Source organism: Abramis brama, assembly GCF_963993115.1.
Source record: "Abramis brama genome assembly, chromosome: 25".
Classification (NCBI taxonomy): domain Eukaryota; kingdom Metazoa; phylum Chordata; class Actinopteri; order Cypriniformes; family Leuciscidae; genus Abramis; species Abramis brama.
The window spans coordinates 17752311-17775537 of NC_139987.1; the positions used below are offsets into that span (position 1 = coordinate 17752311).

Genomic DNA, 23227 nt, shown 5'->3' on the forward strand with positions numbered 1-23227 from the left:
ACTGTAGAATGTTGGACATCAAATTGTTTGGAAATGGCCGTATAACCCTTCTCAGATTGATGGCAGCAACAGTTGCTGCTCTAAGATCATTGCTGATGTCTTTCCTCCCTGGCATTGTGTTAACACACACCTGAAGGCTTCAGGACCAGCAAACTGCCCAAACTTCTGCTGTTATAGAGGTGATCACACTCGCTGATGATCAATTCATCAAAGGCATTTGATTAGCAGTGCCTGACTGCTACTCACCCTCTTAATTCATATGGAAGCAGTAAGAGTACTTAGTTTGTCACCAATGGCTTCTCCATTTTGACATGGTTTTTGTTAAATAAATAATGACACGGTGTAATATTTTGTATATACACGGTGTAATGTGTTGTTGTTCATCTGAGGTTGTATTTACCTATAAGACCTGCCAAGGACCAAATTATTTTATTTAATATTTATTTTATTATTCCTGATACATAAAACCACAGAATTGAATAGGGTGTCCTTTCTTTTTCACATGAATGTTTACATGTTTTATGTAAAATTATACTTTGAAATTATGTTGTAGACATTCACAATACCACACTGTTATTGTATTTGATGTTCTTGCTATTCATGATAAGCATCTCACTTCCAAGATCAGCTCGAAAGTCAGAATTGACTGTTTTATTAAAATGTGTAAATAATCATCATAGACATTGATAAATGTTTTTATTCAGTGATTACAAAATCATCGCATTCTTTAAGCAACATATTTGTACAAACTTCTAATCATATTAAAATCATAAAAAAACACGTTTATATAATTACATTCTAATTGTAATTTATTTTATCAGTTGCTACAGATGAGCACACGCTACAAATACAAAAATAAAATCTAGATTAAAACATTCACAGCTAATATATTTCAGCAACATACAGACATTGTTTAATTTTAAGATTTCAGATGTCTTTAAAAAAAAAACTTTTCCCAAGAGAAACAATACATTTAAGTTATAAAAGGGGGCAAATAATTGATCCCAACGTATTTTGGATCCCAACATATATTTATTTCATAATGTGATTTTCCAAAAGGATTAACAATGCAGATTTATTTTTTACAGACGTCTTTGATCATATTTACCAAGGGGGCAAATAATTCTGACCAGCACTGTTGCTACTGGCAGTAGCATGAATCACAAATAGCACTCAGCTAAATAATCAGATAATACATGGGTTGGTAGGTGATGGGCATTTCCCACCAGTACACAAATCTAGAATTGACTTCTTTCTGCTAAATATATGTGTTATCACAGATACATCTTGCACTATGATTCAAAGCTCATTGCTTTGACAAAAATGTTAGTAGACTAATCTGTTTGGCTTTCTTCCAACAAATCTACAGAAATCTCACATATGTTACTGTGGAAAACAGCAAACATAACATGGCGAGGAAAATGATTAGTCAGTAAGGCATATTAGATAAGATGTGATAAGTTCGCCCTGCGTTGGTATACCTGTGTCAGTGTTGGCCTTTAAAGATCCCCAGTACACAGACTCACTCCAGTTGCTCCAGAACTTAGATTCTCCATATAGGATGATGAGATTCAAGCCCTGACCTGGAACTCATACAGTTTTTTTGGAGGGAAAGGCAAACTGGATGAGAATGTTGTGATATTCTAAGGAGAGAAAAGGAAGTTAACTGTGTCACGTTTTGTGTCAATAAGGTGAAAATCTAACAGATTGCCTCGAATCTGATAGCCTAGGTTGAGCACTGGGACTTTCCACTGCTATCACTACACTATGTCCTCAATGGCTATGTATACTTCCCTAGTACTATATAGTAGGCAAATATGGGAGAGGATTTGTGAATGTCAGTGAAGCGACTCAACTAAGGCTAGTATACATCACATGACCGTGACAACATAATTAATGTAGTATGTCTGGAATACATTATATTATAGAACAAACATTTTTAACGGTCGCAAAGTAATTACTTATTCAAAAGAAGTACATATTCCGAGTATGCAATTTAATACGCATTAATCGCTGTCACATTACAAAGGCTGCATCTTCTAGAGGTCACATTTGTCGGCCACATATTATGTAATCGGGGATGCCTCATTTCAGAAAAGTAACCATTAAGGCTAATTCACACTGTGTTGACAGATGGCAACAGACACTTCGTTGGTTTTGTTGGATCAGTGTGTTACTGAGTCAGAGTCTGTTGGCGTCTGTCGGAGCTTGTTTTAGCAGATTGAACATGCTGAATCTGATTTACAATGCCTTGAGAAGTGACGTGCTGTAATCTGGTGACTGTCGGCAATGGTTTGCGTCTGTCGGTGCAGTGTGAATTGGCCTTAGCTTGGATAAATGCAATTCTGTTTTGTACTTAGTTTTTAAACTAACAAAACTATTATGATGTTATGTGACAAACCATGTTTTATGGACATTTCTAATTATAAATTATGTTGTAGACATGCACAGTACCAGATCATTTAAACTCTGTTATACACTCAAAATGCATGCTATTTATTTATAGTACATTTTAGGTAGTTTTTAAGAATCTTCTTATTTAAAATGTTCATGTTGCTAAGACCTATCTCATTCTTTAGTGTGTGTCACATTAAGTTTTAACCAAGTACCTAAAAGTACCTTTTGTTTCATAAATATGAATTGTATTTAATGTTCTTGCAGTTATGAGCATAAGCATCCCACTTCAACATCAGCTCGAACATCAGAATTGACTGAAAAATTAAATAAGAATAATCATTTATTCCAAATGTGTAAATAATCATCATCACAAACATTGTGATAAACTGTAGTTTAGCTGGTTTTATTCAGTGATTTTAAAAGCATTACATTCTTTAAACATAATATTTGTGTACAAACATCTAATCTTAAATCTTAAAATTGCAAGTTCACATACATTGCAAATGTTAAACATCCAAAAACATGTTGTTCAGTACTACTGATGAGCAACATGCTACAAATGCAAAAATCCTGATGAAAACATACAGCTAATATACATTTCAGCAACATACAGGTGCTACCAACATTGTTTAACTTTAAGATTTCAAATGCCTTTTTAAGACTTTTTTTTTTCAAAGAGACACATGAAAAACAGTTGTAGTTAAAATAAAACTATTTGAAATGAAACTGCAACTATATTGCCAATTGGCAGCAGCATGAATCACAAATAACTATTAAGCACTCTAAATCATGGTTTGGAAGGTGAAGGGCTTTTCCCACCAGTACACAAATCATACTCTGGAATTTACTTCTTTCTGCCAAATATATCTCTTATCAGACACATCTTACACTATGATACAAAGCTCACTGCTTTAACAAAAATGTTAGTAGACTCATCTTTTACTAGGCTTCCTACCTGTAACTACAGAAATCTCATGTCGAAAACAGCGGACATAACATGTCGAGGAAAATAATAACACACAACTGAATAAAAAACTGAACAAGAGCAAACAATCTGGGGAAAAAACACATGAAAAGTGCTTACATGACTACTAAAATGGAGTAGTCCATTTATGGATGCAATTAAAAATGTCTGTGAAATTAACTGTGTAATTCTGTAAAATCATGACATCAAAATTTTGTAAATAGAAAAACAATGAAATTTTGTTAAATTTACAGTACTATTTTGAAAATAGTACAAATGCTGTTGTAAAATACTGAACCAAACAAAACTGTTGATTTTACAAGAATGTGTTAAAATAATCATATTAATCTGTAGAATTTACAGATTTATGAAATTTAAGCAGAAATAAAAACTATGCAGAAAGCAACAATGCAGTTAAAATTACAACATGACAGTGTTAAAATATTTTTCGGACATACATATTCTCAATAGCCTATCAACAAGAAAATTTACATTTTATACATGTTATATTTTACAGACAAAATATGTTCCAAGGACAGCATCTGTGTTAATATCATATTTAAAAACAGGCAATGGGTCTTTTAGGTCCAACAGCACTGTAAAATTACTAGCTAAATATTAACTGGTAGGAATTGCACATTGTATCTGTCGACAGTTAAGGGGACATTATACAATAGCCAAACCGTTCATTTGTTATTTTGAACAATTAATTAATTCAATTGTAAATGATCAAATAAAATAATTTATTTTCTTTTTCATTTACAGAATAATGTCATTAATATTTATATTTATATTTTGTCGATGTAAAATTTACATTCCCATGTAACGTTATATGAACATCTGCGTTTGAATGTCGCGCAGTAGATTTCAGATTATCGCGGGATCACGGATCAGCTGTTTTGATGAACTTCACGACGAGAGTGCGCGCACACCAATTCTGCCAGCGAGTCCGTGGAGTTTTGCATGACATATCAAATCTGGTAAGTGAACGGTTTGTTTTCTACAAACTTGAAAAACAATTATATGTTATGACTGAGGCTATTTTGCGTGGACTGGGTTTCATGTTCAGTTCAACGCACAACTCTTTCAGTTTGTTTCTTTCATGCTGAGAAACGTTAACTAGGATAAAAAAGAGCGATTTTGTTAGTTTGCTAAAAAACGTCCAACTGTCGTTTCTGCAGCAAAGCAGATTTCTGAATATCACGTGATCAGCCGTTTTGACGAACTTCATAAGTTAGAGCGCCCGCCATTTCTGCCAGTGTGCTAGTGCTAGTGGAGTTGTGCATGACATGTAAAATTGTGATATCTTGAACTGGTAAGTGAACAAACAGTTCGTATTATTAAAAAAAAAAAAAAAAAAAAAACAGTACCTGTATATGTTTTGACTGGGGATATTTTGCCATCATAATGATGCGTACGATTGGATGATAAAGGATGTAAACTGTGTAGGTTTTATTATCACCTCAACTCTTTTCAGTTTTTTTTTCTTTCATGCTGAGTAACGTTAACTGAGATTTAAAAAAAGCGATTTTGTTAGTTTGATCTAACGGCTAACGTTTCCTGTACGGTGTACATTTTAGGACATCCTCAGACCTCAGACATATGAAGACAAGGCATCATGCCTCAGACTAAAAGGCTTCAGTCATTGGACAAAACGGCATCGCGCCTCAGACTGAAAAGCTTCAGGTCTCAGGAAAAACAATGTCAGGTGTCAGGTCTCGTACAATTAGGCATCAGATGAAACAGCCTCAGACAAAAAGGCATCAGACATAAAGGCATCGGACGAAACGGACTCAGACTAAAAGGCATCGGACGAAACGGACTCAGACTAAAAGGCATCGGACGAAACGGACTCGGACTAAAAGGCATCGGACAAAACGGCATCAGACATAAAGGCATGGGCGAAAACGGACTCAGATGGAGTTTGGAGGTTCGCATTGCCCCGCCCCATATGACGTCACATGTACGCGGTTCATAGCTCGAAAGAACGCTTTAACTCCACGATAGTTTGCCAACATACAAACTAGCTAGTTGAAATATGGCATCTAAGTTTTTAAATGTGCAAATAAAACTTGCGAAATGCATGTTCTCTTCTGTAAACAACTTAATTAGTGTAACATTTCATTAAAGCATATATATATATATATATTATATATATATACAATACAGGCCAAAAGTTTGGAAACATATACAAAAAAAATATTTTTTTTAACAAAAAAAGTGTTTAACCCTATACAATATGGGATACATGCTAGGACAGAGAGAATGTTTTTGAAAGAAGTTTCTTCTGCTCATCAAGCCTGCATTTTATTTGATCAAAAATTCAGAAAAAATGTAACATTGTGATATATTATTACAATTTAAAATAATTGGTTTTCAATTTATTATACTTTAAATTATCATTTATTTCTGTGATGCAAAGCTGAATTTTCAGCATCATTACTCCAGTCTATCACATGATCCTTTAGAAATCATTCTAATATGATGATTCATTATCAAAGTTGGAAACAGTTCTGCTGCTTAATATTTTTACATAATCTGTGATACTTTTTTAGGATACTTTGATGAATAAAACGTATTAAAAAAAAGAAGCAAATATTTTAAAAATATGAATATTTTGTAACAACATTATACAATGGTCAGTAATTTTGGGTCAGTAATTATTTTATTTTTTTAATAAATCAATACTTTTATTCAGCAAGGATGTGTTAAATTGATAAAAAGTGATAGTAAAGAAGCAGGGGCGGATATACCGGGGTGGCATAGGGCAAATGCCACCCTAAAGAAAGCCTTGCCACCCCAGTTGGCAGCAACAAATTAAAAGTTATGGCCAATTTAACTGTGATTAAATTCAGTATATATACGTCTGCCATATGTTGCCACCCCTCAAAAATTCCTGCCCCCCTCTCGCCACCCCATAAATATTTTTCTAGATCCGCCCCTGTTCAGAAGATTTATATTATTAGAAAATATATATATTTTTTTTGAATAAATGCAGTTCTTTTTAACCTTTTATTCATCAAATATATTAGGCAGCAGAACTGTTTCCAACACTCATAATAAATCAGAATATTAGAAAGATTTCTAAAGGATCATGTGATAGACGTCACATGTGACACTGAAGACTGGAGTAATGATGCTGAAAATTCAGCTTTGCATCACAGAAATAAATGATAATTTAAAGTATAATAAATTGAAAACCAATTATTTTAAATTGTAATAATATATCACAATATTACATTTTGATCAAATAAATGCAGGCTTGATGAGCAGAAGAAACTTCTTTCAAAAACATTAAAAATAGTAATGTTTCCAAACTTTTGGCCTGTACTATATATACAGTATGTATATATGTATGTGCTTTAATTAAATGTTACACTAATTATGTTGTATACAGAAGAGAACATGCATTTCACGAGTTTTATTTGCACGTTTAAAAAGTTAGATGACATATTTCAACTAGCTAGCTTGTATGTTGGCAAACTATCGTGAAGTAAAGCGTTCTTTTTTTCTTTCTCTTTTTTTTCTTTTATTGAATATGTATCAGATAACAAGCGGATATAAAGGACATATAACTTCTACAGGAATTAAATTATATCAAGTATATGTAAAGCTTCACATATATAAAATAAATAAATAAATAAAAGACATACACAGAGGAAACATGCATCAGTGGTATTGTCAAAAATATCATCATAATATTTCAAGAATCTGTAACTTTTCTTGTTTTTAATTAACCTTAGAGACTTTAGAAATGTATCAAGTAAAGCGTTCTTTCAGCTATGAATCGCGTACATGTGATGACATCTGAGTCCGTTTTCGCCGATGCCTTTTAGTCTGATGCCCTTTAGTCTGAGTCCGTTTCGTCCGATGCCTTTTTGTCTGATGCCTTTTTGTCTGAGGCTGTTTCATCTGATGCCTAATTGTACGAGACCTGACACCTGACATTGTTTTTCCTGAGACCTGAAGCTTTTCAGTCTGAGGCGCGATGCCGTTTTGTCCAATGACTGAAGCCTTTTAGTCTGAGGCATGATGCCTTGTCTTCATATGTCTGAGGTCTGAGGATGTCCTAAAATGTACACCGTATTCCTGTCGTTTCTGCAGCAAAGCAGATTTCTGATTATCACAGGATCAGCCATTTTGACGAACTTCACAAGTGAGAGCGCCCGCCATTTCTGCCAGTGAGCTAGCTGCTAACTTAGTGGAGTTGTGTATGACATGTAAAATTCTGATCTCTTGCACTGGTAAGTGAACAAACAGTTGGTTTTATTAAAAAAAAAACAGTAACTGTACAAGTTTTGACTGAGGCTATGCCATCATAATGATGCGGACGAACTGTTGGTTAATTCGGCTGTTAACGTTAGACTGTGGGTTTTATGTTCAGCTCAACTTTTTCAGTTTTCTTTAATGGTGAATAATGTTAACTAGTATAAAAAAAGAGCGATTTTGTTTACAGTCATTTCTGCAGCAAAGCAGATTTCTGATTATCACAGGATCAGCCATTTTGACGAACTTCACAAGTGAGAGCGCCCGCCATTTCTGCCAGTGAGCTAGCTGCTAACTTAGTGGAGTTGTGTATGACATGTAAAATTCCGATCTCTTGCACTGGTAAGTGAACAAACAGTTGGTTTTATTAAAAAAAAAACAGTAACTGTACAAGTTTTGACTGAGGCTATGCCATCATAATGATGCGGACGAACTGTTGGTTAATTCGGCTGTTAACGTTAGACTGTGGGTTTTATGTTCAGCTCAACTTTTTCAGTTTTCTTTAATGGTGAATAATGTTAACTAGTATAAAAAAAGAGCGATTTTGTTTACAGTCATTTCTGCAGCAAAGCAGATTTCTGATTATCACAGGATCAGCCATTTTGACGAACTTCACAAGTGAGAGCGCCCGCCATTTCTGCCAGTGAGCTAGCTGCTAACTTAGTGGAGTTGTGTATGACATGTAAAATTCCGATCTCTTGCACTGGTAAGTGAACAAACAGTTGGTTTTATTAAAAAAAAAACAGTAACTGTACAAGTTTTGACTGAGGCTATGCCATCATAATGATGCGGACGAACTGTTGGTTAATTCGGCTGTTAACGTTAGACTGTGGGTTTTATGTTCAGCTCAACTTTTTCAGTTTTCTTTAATGGTGAATAATGTTAACTAGTATAAAAAAAGAGCGATTTTGTTTACTGTCATTTCTGCAGCAAAGCAGATTTCTGATTATCACAGGATCAGCCATTTTGACGAACTTCATGAGTGGGAGTGCCCGCCAAATCTGCCAGTGAGCTAGTGGAGTTTACATGTAAAATTGAGATATCTTGCACTGGTAAGTGAACAAACGGTTCGTTTTATTGAAAAAAAAACAGTAACTGTACAAGTATATCGTCGCTGCCCGATGAAACTCACGTATGTCCAAAACGGTTACTTTTCAGGAAGTGAAAAAAACACCGTAATTTCAAAAGCAGTTGAATGTAGCGTTGTCATACTTGGTACGGCATCTTTAAATGTAACCATATTCTTGCCAGTGTAATGATATAATCCACATTTGACCAAAATCGAGTTTAAATGGACATACGTGCATATTTTACAGTAACGGTGGTCGATACGCGTTCTTCCGATCATTAATTAGAATGGCCAAGTCGCGTTTCATATTGACAGATGAATAGGCTATGTTCAGTTTATTAAATAGCCTATGTCTCAGTTTATTAAATGTCTCTTGCAAACTATGAAGGGACAATGAATCAATACACTCATTGCTGACCCCAGGGCCGGTGCGTCCATATAGGCGAACTAGGCAATTGCCTAGAGCGGCACTTTTGTAAGGGCAGCAAAATGTGTGCCAACCGGGAATTAACAATTCACAAAATAGGCTAGGCTCTATGATCATATAATCATACATAATCAGAGAGTAGCCTTTTTCTTTTCGTTTTGAATTATTTCGTTTAAAGACTTTTCAAGCTTTGTGTATTTGATGTCTTTTTCATGTCTCTGTGAGGCATACACTTGAGTTAGGATGAGATGCGCTCCAGTTAACGTGCAATGCAAGTGACCGCGCGGGCGCCTCCATGATTATATTGTCTGCTATATATTTGCGTCTTATTTATTAAATCCACTCCAGGCAATTGGTTGATGAAAAATTGATTAAAATTAAGATACAATTTATACAAAACGAAATTCACTTTAAAGAAAGGAAAGGTTTTCTACTAAACAAAACTTAATGAAGTGGTCAAAATCATGTCTGACCCGTCTCAAATTGTGCATCCTATTACTCGTGCTGTTCACTTGTCATACTTTCAACAGTATAGTAGACCTACAGACTCTATTTGTACAAATTGTTGCACATTCATTTAATTCTGCATTTTGCACACACAAGTTGAAAGGCTTCAAATCAAGTTCACGGATAATTGTGCGTGCATTTATTAATCATTATGATACTAAAATCATAACAAAGTAGGCTATGCTATGTACAAAAAAAATACAGCCATTTCTGTTTTTTTCTTTTAAACAAAAAAACAAGCTGCACCCTTTTTTTTACATTTCATCTTTCATTCCGAAATAGAATAATGAATGAACGAAAAAGTACACGGACCCAACATGTAGGCTATTAGCCTTTTTACCCGTTATCAATCTAAATTAATCTCGTTTTTAATTTAACTTAATTTCGTTTTTCTTTATTTAAATTTCATTTTTCTTTATTTAAATTTCGGGTTTTTCTTTATTTAATTTTCGTTTTTCCTTTATTTAAATGTCATTTTTCTTTATTTAAATTTCGTTTTTTTCTTTATTTAAATTTCATTTTTTCATTTTTTTAAATTTGTTTTTTTTTTCTTTATTTAAATTTGTTTTTTCTTTATTTAAAATTCGTTATTCTTTATTTAAATCTACCCTCTACTGTGTCAGTAATTTATTAGTCAGAAAAATATTAGACTACATTAAAAGTATTGCTTAAGTTAACAGATCCGTGCGTTAACATCTCCACAATAAACAGTGACAATTACTTCGTCTTGACCATTTACCGGTAAATAACAGTTGTGAATATATTGCGAATATATAATAAACTTGAACAGTTGTCAAAAACAAACGTTTGCTGATACTTTACCTCACAGAGTTATTCGGCTATCCAATGCTGAGCTACCAGAGACGCTTAGACCGGCGAGATGCCTCCACAGGGCGGGAGATGCGCGGCGTGATTGACAGCTTTGACACCAAATGGATATACGTGAAAATCAGATGACATGATTTCACAACTTTTCATTGGTCATTTAGATATGTGAAGCATACTGTATACGGAAATGAACCTGGACATTCTATCCGTCGAAAAATCTCAAAATCGGCAAAATGGACATACGCGGTTTTCATCGGACAGCGACGATATGTTTTGACTGAGGCTATGCCATCATAATGATGCGACGAACTGTTGGTTAATTAGGCTTTAGACTGTGGGTTTTATGTTCAGCTCAACTTTTTCAGTTTTCTTTTATGCTGAGTAATGTTAACCAGTATAAAAAAAAGAACGTTTTGTTAGTTTGCTTAAAGTCGACTAATGTTTACTGTCATTTCTGCAGCAAAGCAGATTTCTGATTATCACAGGATCAGCCATTTAACGAATTTAATGAGTGGGAGTGCCCGCCAATTCTGCCAGTGAGCAAGTGGAGTTTACATGTAAAATTGAGATATCTTGCGCTGGTAAGTGAACAAACAGTTAGTTTTATTAAAAAAAACAGTAACTATACAAGTATATGTTTGTGACTCAGGTTATTTAGTCAATGATGCTGACGAATTGGGGATTAATCAGGGTTTCAGTTTCTTTCATGCTGAGTAAGTAACGTTAGGATTAAAAATAACGATTTTTATTAGTTTAGAAGTTAAAGCGACCAAACACCTCCACGTTTTCCCTAAAAAAATTATTGTAAGTTAAGTGGTTGCACTCAATTCATTTTATCTACATTTAAACAAAGGCATTAAGTTGAACTAGTTCAACCTAATGCATTTGTTTAAATGTACTAAAATCAATTGTGTGCAACCACTTACGATATTTTTTTTTAGTAAATTCAACGAATCATTTTTTTCAGTGTATTTAAATACAGTTACACGACCAAGTATGGTGACAAAATAAAACGTGGCGCTTTTCTTAGCGGGTTAAAAGGATAACTATAATGTATGGTGGAATAGCACTTGGGACTCGGGAGCACTTCGACTCGGTGCAGTAATATCGAAGTGCTCCCGAGTCCCAAGTGCTATTCCGCCATACATTATAGTTATCCTTTTTACCCGCTAAGAAATGCGCCACGTTTTATTTTGTTACCATACTTGGTCGTGTAACTGTATTTAAATGGGGAAAACGTGGAGGTGTTTGGTCGCTTCTAACTTCATCTCTGTTTGGTTCCTAATGAATGAACTGGGCTAAGCTAAGTGCTATCAAAGTGTCGCCGCGCGCCAAGAGCGATTGAGTGCACGCACTGAGATGAGAGAGGTATGTATCAACTCGTCTTAGTTAAGGGAATGACATAGTTTAATATGAAAAAATGGTGGAGTGTTCCTTTAATGAAGACTGTTTTTATTTTTGTTACTGTAATGTTGTAGTATCTTTGTTTGAATATTTTTTTCTTACTTTCTTTTTAGGTCGATCCTGTTTTTCAGCTAAACGGTTCATGCTGTGTGTGGATCAAAACATTATACTTGACAACATCCACTCCTTCATTTCCGCCCTGTGCATGATGTTTGGGAGCTATTATATCTTCAACATCCATTACCCATCAGAGCTGGCATCAACCCTGGAGTTTCTGCAGAGGTATGTCTTCTTGGATAGGCTTTATGCAACAATTTCACTTTATTGAACTTAAAATTAAGGTACTCGGACTCTTACGCCGGTTTCACACCGCAAGCGTCAGCAGCGCGTATTTTTTTCGGCGTCCATGTTAATCAATGAGTGTATTCACACCGCACGCAGAAGTGGCGCGGCAGCGCGTAGCAGGAGCAGAGCAGGAACAGCAGTGCTGCGATAGTTTCGGCGCCCAGTCTATTTTTAACGTGCCGCTTACGCTGAATTAAAGAGACAATGCATTGATCATGGCCAAAATACACCGCAGTTTTACCCAAAAAGCGCATTGATGATATCTATTGTGTTTTAAACAGTCAATCAAATGACCAAAAGCAATTTAAAAAGAAAACAAATGTCCAAAAACAAACTTGTTGCCCGAACAATAAAAACAAAGATGAACCAAAAGTTATATAAATGAAATTATTAATAAAATAAGCTTCTTGACAAGTCTTTTCTCTTAAATGTATTTGAAAACGAAATAAAGCAATGCCAACTTATCCATTATAGATATACTCTGTCTGTACAAAACCCGCGGTTCAGCCGCGCGTGACAAACGCTGCCAGTGTGAAAGCAAAACGCGCGTGTCCTGCTCCTGCTCACCATATGCACTGCTCCTGCGCTGCTTACGCTCTGCTAATGCGTGCAGTGTGAAACCGGTGTTACGCTGTTGACGTAACATATACATTACAATGCAACAGTGCAACTCTTCCAAAATGCCAGAATGCCGGCTTACCGTTTGCCGACGATATTCAGGTGAGCACCACGATGCCTGCGTGCGATTCGTTCCTTATTGGAGGACTTGGAAGCGTTGCATTGTTTGTTGCGTCAACAGCGTAAGAGTCTGACACAGGCTAGAAAAAAATTGTTGAATAAAGTCTTTTTTAAAGTATTTTTGTTTGTTTTGCCTACAAAATGTATTCTCGTCGCTTCATAAAATTAAAGGACAACTCCGGCGCAAAATGAACCTGAGGTGTATTAACACATTGGTACCAAGTCGGCCGTTCTCTGGGATTTGTTTTCATGATAATCAAATGTAAGAGTTTTATCTCTAAAAACTGATTAGCTTATTACGCTAGTATATGGGGCAGCAACTAAGTCAAAATAAATCTCTAGTTAATAACACTAACAAGGCTCAAAATAGCCTCACACTAACACGGTAGCATAATGAGGGTCCCTACATGCAAACCGAAGCATTGAGAACTTTGTAAGTGTACAGACCGTTTAATAAGAAGATACTTTATAAAGACAACACTTTGCATATCTTCTTATTAAACTGTCTGTACACTTACAAAGGTCATTATTGCAATATAAACATATGAAATGGCCTTTTATTTTATCATTGATTTTTAACTGGAGTCACTGATAAACTGCAGATGTCTGATTGACAGGCCCAGCTATTATTAAAGGGTTCGTTCAAGGGATACTTGCCCTAATGTCTTTCCAAACCCATAAGACGTTTGTTTATCTTTGAAACGCAATTTAAGCTTTTAATTAATGCTTTTTAATGAAATCGGAGAGATTTCTGTCCCTCTATTGACAGCTACGCAACTACCACTTTGACGCATCAAAAAGTTCATGAAGAGATTGTAAAAACTAATCCATGTGAATTGAGTGTTTTAGTCCAAATTTTCACATCACTTTATTTGATGAACAGATTTATTTAGGTTTTTATTCACATATAAACGGTCAGCAAACACAAACAAATTCAACCAGCCCTGCTTGATGCACAAGAACAAACCTCATTGGTTCTTGAGAAAGCTCAAACAGGCTGCCTGGTTCTCGCATGTCAAGTGAACATGCTTGAGCTTCTATTTACCACAACTGATGTGTAAGCTGATGAATATGTGAATAAAAGACTAAATTAACTTCAATTCAGATTAGTTTTTCAATCTCTTTCAACTTTTTGAAGCAAAGTTTCAGTTGCGTAGCAGTCAATGTAAGGATCAGATATCTCAGATTGCATTAAAAAAATCTTAATTTAAGATCTTAAGAAGACTTAAAGAACTAAAGTCTTACGGGTTTGGAACGACATGAAGGGTGAGTAATCAATGACAGCATTTTTGGGTGAACTAACCCTTTAATAACTAAAATATTTTATTTATCTTGAATAAAGAAATGTAAGCTATTTTTTCTGTTAATAAAACTTTTATAATTAATAAGTTGCCTGTTTTTCTTCTTTCCCAAGGTGTTTTTTCTCCATCAACCCAGAGAAGGGCACCAAAGTGGAGAAGACACAAACTTCACGTCTCAATGTGAACCCAAGAGTCCTTACTTTAATTCAGGAACTTTCAGATCATGAGTGGCGCGATGTCTGAAACTCTATGGATGTTTGTTTGGACTTTACTCTGAATTTTGTTTTAGCTTCTATGCTCAGTTCTTCAAGATCAACCCAGAGAAGGGCACCAATGTGGAGAAGACACAAACTTCACGTCTCAATGTGAACCCAAGAGTCCTTTAATTCAGGAACTTTCAGATCATGAGTGACGCGATGTCTGAAACTATGGACATTTGTTTGGACTTTACTCTGAATAAGGTTTGTTTCAGCTTCTATGCTCAGTTCTGAAGATAATTTTTTCAGGCGAGTTTGTATGCAACTTAGTTTTATTGCTCTTATATTTTGTGATATTGTCCTGTAGATCAGTTTGCAGAGTGATATTGTGCTGTACATCAGTTTGCAGAGATTAATTGTTTGACAAATATTCTCTTTCTTGCCCTCTCCTTCTCTATTTTTCATTTTTACTCTTTTTCTCATCTTTGTTTCCTTCCATCTCTTTACCTCCCATCTTTTCTCTATCAGTTCCAATGAGATAATTAAGCTGTACATATTACAAATGTGTATGTTGTGCTGCTTTAATATTAATAAAGAAGGCAAGATAAAAGGTGTTTTTATGCAGTTTTGTACTGAAATGCACAGTTTAAAACTATAAAGTTGTTTACACTACAGTGACTGTCATTTTTACAAAATTATTCTGGCAACCACAGCTGCCAAATTATGTTTGTAAAAACAACAGGATTTTTTTGTATAAACAAACTTAAAGTCTGTATTTCTTACAGTAAATCCCTGTAAATTTTACAGGATTTTTTTTACAGTGACTGTAATTTTTACAAAATTATTCTGGCAACCCAGCTGCCAAATTTTTGTAAAAACGACAGAATTTTTTTTACAGTGAAGGTATCCGTACCATTAGATCCCCAGTACACAGACTCACTCCAGTCGCTCCAAAACTTAGACTCTCCGCAGGATGATGAGATTCGAGCCCTGACCTGGAACTCATACCGTTTTTTGGAGGGAAAAGTCAAAATGAAGGAGGTCCTGCTGCCCGCACTGGGGCTCTGGAGAGAGAGAAGTTGTTAACTGTGCCACGTTTTGTGTCACAAGGTGAGATAGGCTACATAGCAATGATAATTTATTTTTATTCAGTTTATTTAATAGTTGCTTTAAGGAAATATAAAAATCACAAATCGTTTGTCTGAATATCAGCTCGAGCTTCTCGTAAATGTATAAGCTGTGAGAGGCTGTATTAAATAAATAGCCCTATACAATGTGCACGTGCTTCAAATGTAGCTCATGCAATCAGAATTAATTTAGTTTTTTTATAATAGTAATTTTATACCTTCCAGTCACTGTTATTTGTCCTGTGACGAACTTCACTCTCAATACAGCTGTCATCATTCGTGACATTCCAGTACAGCCACAGTTCAGCGTCTTTTCTCTCCACCACAGACAGGTTGAACGGAGGGTTAAGCTTCACTGATTAGCAACACAGTATAACGTATCAGTCCATCAACCAGTTATTGCCATACAGTTGTTGTCAAGTCATAAGAAATATGAATAACTTTTCATACCATATTCTTTCAGAGAATGGTTCTCCTGTGTCACCAAACTGCCAGTGTCACTGTACAGCCATGTGGTCAACAAATTAAACCTTTGTGTTTTTTTGTAGGGAAACATGCAGCCCACATGAACACTGTTAATCTTGTGATATGTAGAACAATCCAGAATTTCGTGATGTGAAAACCTAAGAGAAATCAAAAGAAAATAGTTTGTCTTGATATTTTAATTAAAATTACAGGTTTTTCTATTTTGTTCGACATACGCACCTGCTCTTGAAACTGTAATTGTACTTGAGCCCAATCTCACTCCATGTGCAGTTAACATAGTCCAGATTTATGATAAGGCAGTTTATGTCTGGGTAAAGATGAGAGAAAAGTATAGTAAACACACCTTGGGTATACTTTGTAGAACCTTCATTTATTTACAAAATGTATTTACTCCTGAGGTTCGATTTTCTAAAAATTACAGCTTGTAATGCATATTGCTTGTCAGTAGAGGACGCTCACTCAGCAAGACAGACACGTAGCCTATACATACAGGAAATATGTAAATTGTTGTCAAAAACACAATTTTATTAAATCATATTGATTCAAATTGAAAGTATAAAATCATTGACTTACACAAGAACTCTTAGAATATTTTAATTGAGTTATTTGTATAATGTTGCATGTACACAATACACATCATGGCGTAGCAGGAGCAGAGCAGGAGCAGCAGTGCCGCGATCGTTTCGGCGCCTGGTCTATTTTTGCTGCGCCGCTTACGCTGAATTAAAGTGACAACGCATTGATCATGGCCAAAATACACCGCAGTTTTACCCAAAAAGCGCATTGATGATATCTATTGTGTTTTAAACAGTCAATCAATTGACCAACAGCAATTTAAAAAGAAAACAAATGTCCAAAAACAAACTTGTTGCCCGAACAATAAAAACAAAGACGAACCAAAAGTTAAATGAAATGATTAATAAAATAAGCTTCTTGACAAGTCTTTTCTCTTAAATGTATTTGAAAACGAAATAAAGCAATGCCAACTTACCCTGATTATGGAGTAGCCTACTCTGTCTATACACACGCTGCGGTTCAGCCGCGCGTGACAAACGCTGCTAGTGTGAAAGCAAAACGCTCGTGTCCTGCTCCCGCTCACCATATGCACTGCTCCTGCGCTGCTTACGCTCTGCTAATGCGTGCAGTGTGAAACCGGCGTTAGCGTTAAGCGCGAATGATTTAAGTACTTTTTGTGCATTCACGCGTTTGACGCGAATTCGGGTCTGCCGCCCGAGTTGAAAAATCAGGGCTGCGCTCAGCCCCGACAAAACGTTGCACAACGTTTTTTAAACAGAAACGGTGATGCCTTGAACACACTGTTCTGATGACGCAAGAGTTGCAACTATGGCAGCTGAGAAGGCCATTCTTTGTGTTCTTTGTGAAGAATTTTCTGAGCCTGATGAAGTCGGTATAAATATGTGTTTAATACTACAAAATATGCCCGATGTTACAGTTACTGCACTTGCCGCCCAGAACAAAAGAGAACATCCCAATCGAGTGAAGGGATTGCTGAAACTGAAATGGAAGCACACATCTTACCTAATTCAGATTAAAACACATCTATTTAGCCTCACATACTGACTTTATTTGTAGTTCATACTGTTTTAATACCCTGTATTTTCTTTCTCATTTTTAGGAAAAGCACTTAATTAGGACCCATAGGACCGCATAATGTTGCGCACCGTTTTGAACTTGAACGTGCCCCTGAACTTCTGCGTCAATTCGCGCCGCGTTAACCAATCAGGAGCCTGCTTGCTGCTGTCACGTGGTGAAGTGACAGTTTATAATGTTATTTTATGTTTGGCCTCAATAAATTATTTTGTAATATGACTAAAATGCTTGGTGTGGTAATGCACAACAAAGCAAATCTTTCACATAAAAACTCGATTTCAATATATGAGAGATACTCATTTTGTATTGAATGCTATTTATTCCATATCTATTATAGATTATATGAAACATTATTATTCTAATGTAAAGACAACAAACACAATTTAGTGTATAAAAACTTTTAAAAAAATCACAGGACAGGTTTCACTTTTGGAGACTGGCTCCATTTATTATCAAAACAAAAATAAATGACAGATTAGGTGGGTGTGGGCGAGGGTGAACCTCGTGCCGGGCTGTAGAGTGCGGGCTCGTCAGGCAGCGACCACTCGAGGCCGAGACCGCCTTATACGGCCTACGCTGTCCTCGTCAGCATCCTCACCGTTAGGTCCATCAAACCTAGCTCCTGGAGCAAATTGTGAAACTCCTGAAACCCTCCGGAGGGTCTGGTGGACCCGAGTACAGCGACGATGTCCCCTACGCAGCTGTTTCTGCTCTCCAGAGCATATAGCCAGAGCCCGTCTACGGAGAGCCTGCCCACTCCCTATTAAGTCCTATTGTACCGAATTTTGGTTGTAGTTCCACCAGAGTTCCACTGGGGGCGATCGCCATGAGTGCAAAATGAATGGGAGTCTATGGGGCTAGACGGCTAAATTTGTCTCTTTCACCCGATTGCCGTTGAGAAATCTCAGATTTGAGTGTAGGTTTTGCAAGTTCAACATGGGTTATAGGTCTAAAGTTGAATGAACGAGTACTTATGTCCTTTCGATTTCTTACAGGTTGAGTTGTTGTTGCCCATAACATGCTAGCATTCTGCTAATGAACGCTGATTGGTCAGTGAAGGACTGATTACGACCAGAGATACCGCTTGATGGCATCGTGGCATCCGAAGCGGGACCAGAAACAAACAAAACAAAACCTCGTCTAGCACGTGTATTTACCTGTGTCAGCTGTGTTGTCGATGCCTCGAGAGAAAAGAAAGTGCAGAGCGCGAAAGCACCATAGAGACTGAAGGATTGCCGTAAAGCAGTATCTCTGGTCGTACAATGTGTATGACGTCATTGACACTTTTAAGCAAATAAGTGACTCTAAAAAATCTAACACCCAGTATTGTGTAATTTCTTTGCATCTCCTTTTGAATACAACATTCAAATTACTAGACAAAAAATTATATCCTGAGAAAAGTGGATTTTGATTGGTATAGCGCCATAGACCTCCATTCATTGTGCACTCGTCCTGTGAGCGCCCTCATATGGAATCAGAGTGGAACTGCAACCAGTTCAGAAGCCGGAAGTGTACTGAGAGTGAAACTTCTCGCCTTATTAGACATCTCGATTAACCCTCTACTGCAGGGATAGGCAACTCCGGTCCTGGAGGGCCACTATCCTGCAGAGTTTAGCTTCAGCCCTCATAAAAACTCACCTGCCTGTATCTATCTAGTAATCCCGAAAACACTGATTGCCTTGTTCAGGTGTGTTTAATTAGGGTTGGAGCTAAACTCTGCAGGACAGTGGCCCTCCAGGACCGGAGTTGCCTATCCCTGCTCTACTGCATGCATTTTGATGGCACATGATAAAAATTATTCCACATCATTTCTTGGCTCATTTGGGAACATTTTATTGATTTATTGAAAAATTTCCCTCCCTCAACCCCCCCACCCCAAAATATTTTTTTGTTGCCTAAGGGCAACGTTGTGCAACAATGGTAAAGAATCATAGAGAAAATTATCATTATAAAATTCTCAGAGAGCAATACAAAAATAAGAAAAAAAAAAAAAAAATGTCAAGAAATCATTTAAGTAAAAAGGGAAAAACACTTGAAACACATCAATATATTTGATTTGATACAGACATAGGTTTGTATCATGTAGTGCGTCATGTCATATCATATACTTCATGTATCCTAATCATCCCCATATACACTACTGTATATTGACAAAAGTATTGGGACACCCCTCCAAATCATTGAATTCAGGTGTTCCAATCACTTCCATGGCCACAGTTGTATAAAATCAAGAACCTAGGCATACAGACACTTCAACAAACACTCTCAGGAACTCAGTGAATTGTTGCCACCTGTGCAATAAGTCCATTCGTGAAATTTCCTCACTACAAAATATTCCACGGTCAACTGTTAGTGGTATTATAACAAAGTGGAAGCAATTGGGAACAACAGCAACTAGGCCACAGAGTGGGGTCAGTACATGCTGAGGCACACAGAAGTCGCCAACTTTCTGCAGAGTCAATAGCTACAGACCACCAAACTTTGTAGAGAGCTTCATGGAATGGGTTTCCATGGCTGAGCAGCTGCTTCCAAGCCTTACATCACCAAGTGCAATGCAAAGCGTGGGATGTAGTGGTGTAAAGCACGCCGCCACTGGATTCTGGAGTGACCAATCACGCTTCTCTGACTGGCAATATAATGGACGAGTCTGGGTTTGGTGGTTGCCAGGAAAACGGTACTTGCCTGACTGCACTGTGCCAAATGTAAAGTTTTGTAGAGGGGGGATTATGGTGTGGGGTTTTTTGGTGGAGGGGGGATTAGGGTGTGGGGTTGTTTTTCAGGGGTTGGGCTTTGCCCCTTAGGTCCAGTGAAAGGAACTCCTAATGCATTAGCATACCAAGACAATTTGGACAATTTCATGCTCCCAACTTTGTGGGAACAGTTTGTAGATGGCCCCTTTCTGTTCTAACATGACTGCGCACCAGTCCTGACCTCAACCTGATAGAACACCTTTGGGATGAATTAGAGCAGAGACTGTGAGCCATCTATCACTCTGTCTCCTCTCCACCAATAAGCTGGTGTGTTGTGGGCGTTCTGGTGCAATATGGCTGCCTTCGCATCATCCAGGTGGATGCTGCACATTGGTGTCACTTTGGTGACTTTGGGTGTTCCTGTGCACCCAGGAACCCTACATCTTCCCTACTTGTAACACATTATTTGCCATTGTGAGGTATTGTCCAAGACATCCTTGAAAAGTACCCCTTATCGCACAACGTTGCCCTGAGGCAACAAAAAGAAAAACTGAATTTGTGAACATGCAAAATAAAAAAAACTTCACAAAACCTGCCAAAAGGCTTCTCTACACCTTCATACACACACATATATTTTTTATGTACAGTTCATGTCATTTTAAATAAGATTACTAAAGCAAATAATCTTGCTAAAAAATGCTAATGCTCGATAAACATCTAAAAAAGATGGCCGCCAACGGGTTTCGAAACTTTCGCCTCCGGATTTCGCTTATGACGCGCGAATGGACACAAAGTGGTCAAGAGAACTAGACGCGGTAGGCGCGAATTTGACTCGCTATTCGCGTCCGGTGTGAACGCACAGAACATCTTAAATGTTGTACAACTACTTCCGTAGTTTTAAAATGCAAATAAAACCACAAAATGGGGAAGAAATGAATAAAAAGACAACGTACCCTACCCTCAGAATTTACTTTTGTAAAGTCAACATAATGTCAAATCTAATAATAAAGAAAAAAACATTTTATTTTCAAAATAGTTATATGATACTCACTCGGTTCGGGTGATGCTGAAAATGTAAATGAAGGAATATTCCCAAGGAAAAGACTGACTACTAGTAATATCATCTTGGACATGTTTACATAACTCACTTGTTTTGTGTCTGTTTCAATCTTCCTTGTTCTGCTCTGCAGGACAGTAATAGGAGTTACCAGATCAGTGGGCGAGGCCATAAACAGAGGGGCGTTTTCCACCGTGTTACCTGATTTGCCCACGTCACAGAGAGGGTAGAGTTTAGGGGTGGGGTCGGGTGAAGGGCATCATTTTCATTGCATGATTTATAAACACCTACTAGTTTGAAAACACCCACAAATTTAGAAAAGCCCACTTTTGTTCCGCAGAGACCCCATACTCGTTTCTGAAGAATCCACTCTTTGCTCACCGCCTGAAAACTGAATGCTAAATTTGTTTTTAATTTGCATCTATTGTTACACACTATTTTTCAGATGCTGATTCACTTGTACATAAAAACTCACATATTGAGTTTAAAACCTAAAATAAGCAAGACTAATATATATATATATATATATATATATATATATATATATATATATATATTAGTATATATGATTATATTTATATGAAGACTTCAGATGCAAAAGCCTCTAAGTGCCATCTGAAAATTTCTTCTAGAATGATCATTTTTATAAAGCTTGTATATTTAAGTTAAGTAATTTCACTTAAATGACAATTAATAGGTAATTTGCATTGCCATTTAAGTGAAATTATTGAACTTAAACGAGCTTGATAAAAATGATCATTCTAGAAGAAAATTTCAGATGGCACTTAGAGGCTTTTGCATCTGAACTCTTCATGCTTCAGTTCATTGAGGTTTGCAGGCATTTGTTTATGCACAGCTCTTTTAAGGTCCCGCCACAACATTTCAGTCGGGTTGAGGTCTGGACTTTGACTGGGCTTATTTTCTTTTTCAGCCATTCTGTTGTTGATTTGCTGGTGTGCTTGGGATCATTGTCCTGTTGCATGACCTAATATTGACCAAGCGTATAGATGGCCTCTAGATATTTGACTCTAGAGTTCATGGTCGACTCAATGACTGGGTGCCCAGGTCCTGTGGCGGTAAAACAAGACCAAATCATCAATCCTCCATCAGTGTGATGGACAGTTGGTATGTTTTGCGATTTTTCTGAGCATTGCACGGCCTGAGCTTAGGGCGAATTTACTGAGACGGAGATTGGCAACTGTCTTGAATGATTTCCACTTGTGAATAATTCTCCTCACTGTAGAATGTTGGACATCAAATTGTTTGGAAATGGCCGTATAACCCTTCTCAGATTGATGGCAGCAACAGTTGCTGCAAGATCATTGCTGATGTCTTTCCTCCCTGGCATTGTGTTAACACACACCTGAAGGCTTCAGGACCAGCAAACTGCCCAAACTTCTGCTGTTATAGAGGTGATCACACTCGCTGATGATCAATTCATCAAAGGCATTTGATTAGCAGTGCCTGACTGCTACTCACCCTCTTAATTCCTATGGAAGCAGTAAGAGTACTTAGTTTGTCACCAATGGCTTCTCCATTTTGACCTGGTTTTTGTTAAATAAATAATGACACGGTGTAATATGTCATGTGTTGTTGTTCATCTGAGGTTGTATTTACCTATAAGACCTGCCAAGGACCAAATTATTTTATTTAATATTTATTTTATTATTCCTGATACATAAAACCACAGAATTTAATAGGGTGTCCTTTCTTTTTCACATGAATGTTTACATGTTTTATATAAAATTATACTTTGAAATTATGTTGTAGACATGCACAATACCAGATCACAATATTGTGTATCACATTCACA

The 23227-nt window shown here is 36.7% G+C and overlaps 2 protein-coding genes across 4 annotated transcripts; one reads left to right on the top strand and one right to left on the bottom strand.

Annotated features, from left to right (window-relative positions):
* Positions 1-453: 453 nt before the first annotated feature.
* LOC311076548 (cytokine receptor common subunit gamma-like) lies at positions 454-21535 on the bottom strand. The gene is made up of 6 exons (XM_084104875.1): positions 21409-21535; positions 16276-16363; positions 16021-16193; positions 15789-15925; positions 15357-15507; positions 454-1643 (listed from the first exon to the last, which is right to left on the bottom strand). Exons 1-6 carry the CDS (start codon positions 21488-21490, stop codon positions 1591-1593), a joined length of 684 nt encoding a protein of 227 aa, XP_083961001.1. The 5' UTR covers positions 21491-21535; the 3' UTR covers positions 454-1590.
* Positions 6819-15281, top strand: LOC311076549 (uncharacterized protein). Of its 3 annotated transcripts, XM_084104876.1 has the most exons (3): positions 6819-8333; positions 11976-12144; positions 14360-15281. In XM_084104876.1, exons 1-3 carry the CDS (start codon positions 8303-8305, stop codon positions 14487-14489), a joined length of 330 nt encoding a protein of 109 aa, XP_083961002.1. In that variant the 5' UTR covers positions 6819-8302; the 3' UTR covers positions 14490-15281. The 3 variants fall into 3 exon arrangements, 1 of the variants encoding a protein (XP_083961002.1); XR_014604679.1 differs by having other exon boundaries at positions 6819-8679; positions 11976-15281; XR_014604680.1 differs by having other exon boundaries at positions 8558-15281.
* Positions 21536-23227: the final 1692 nt, after the last annotated feature.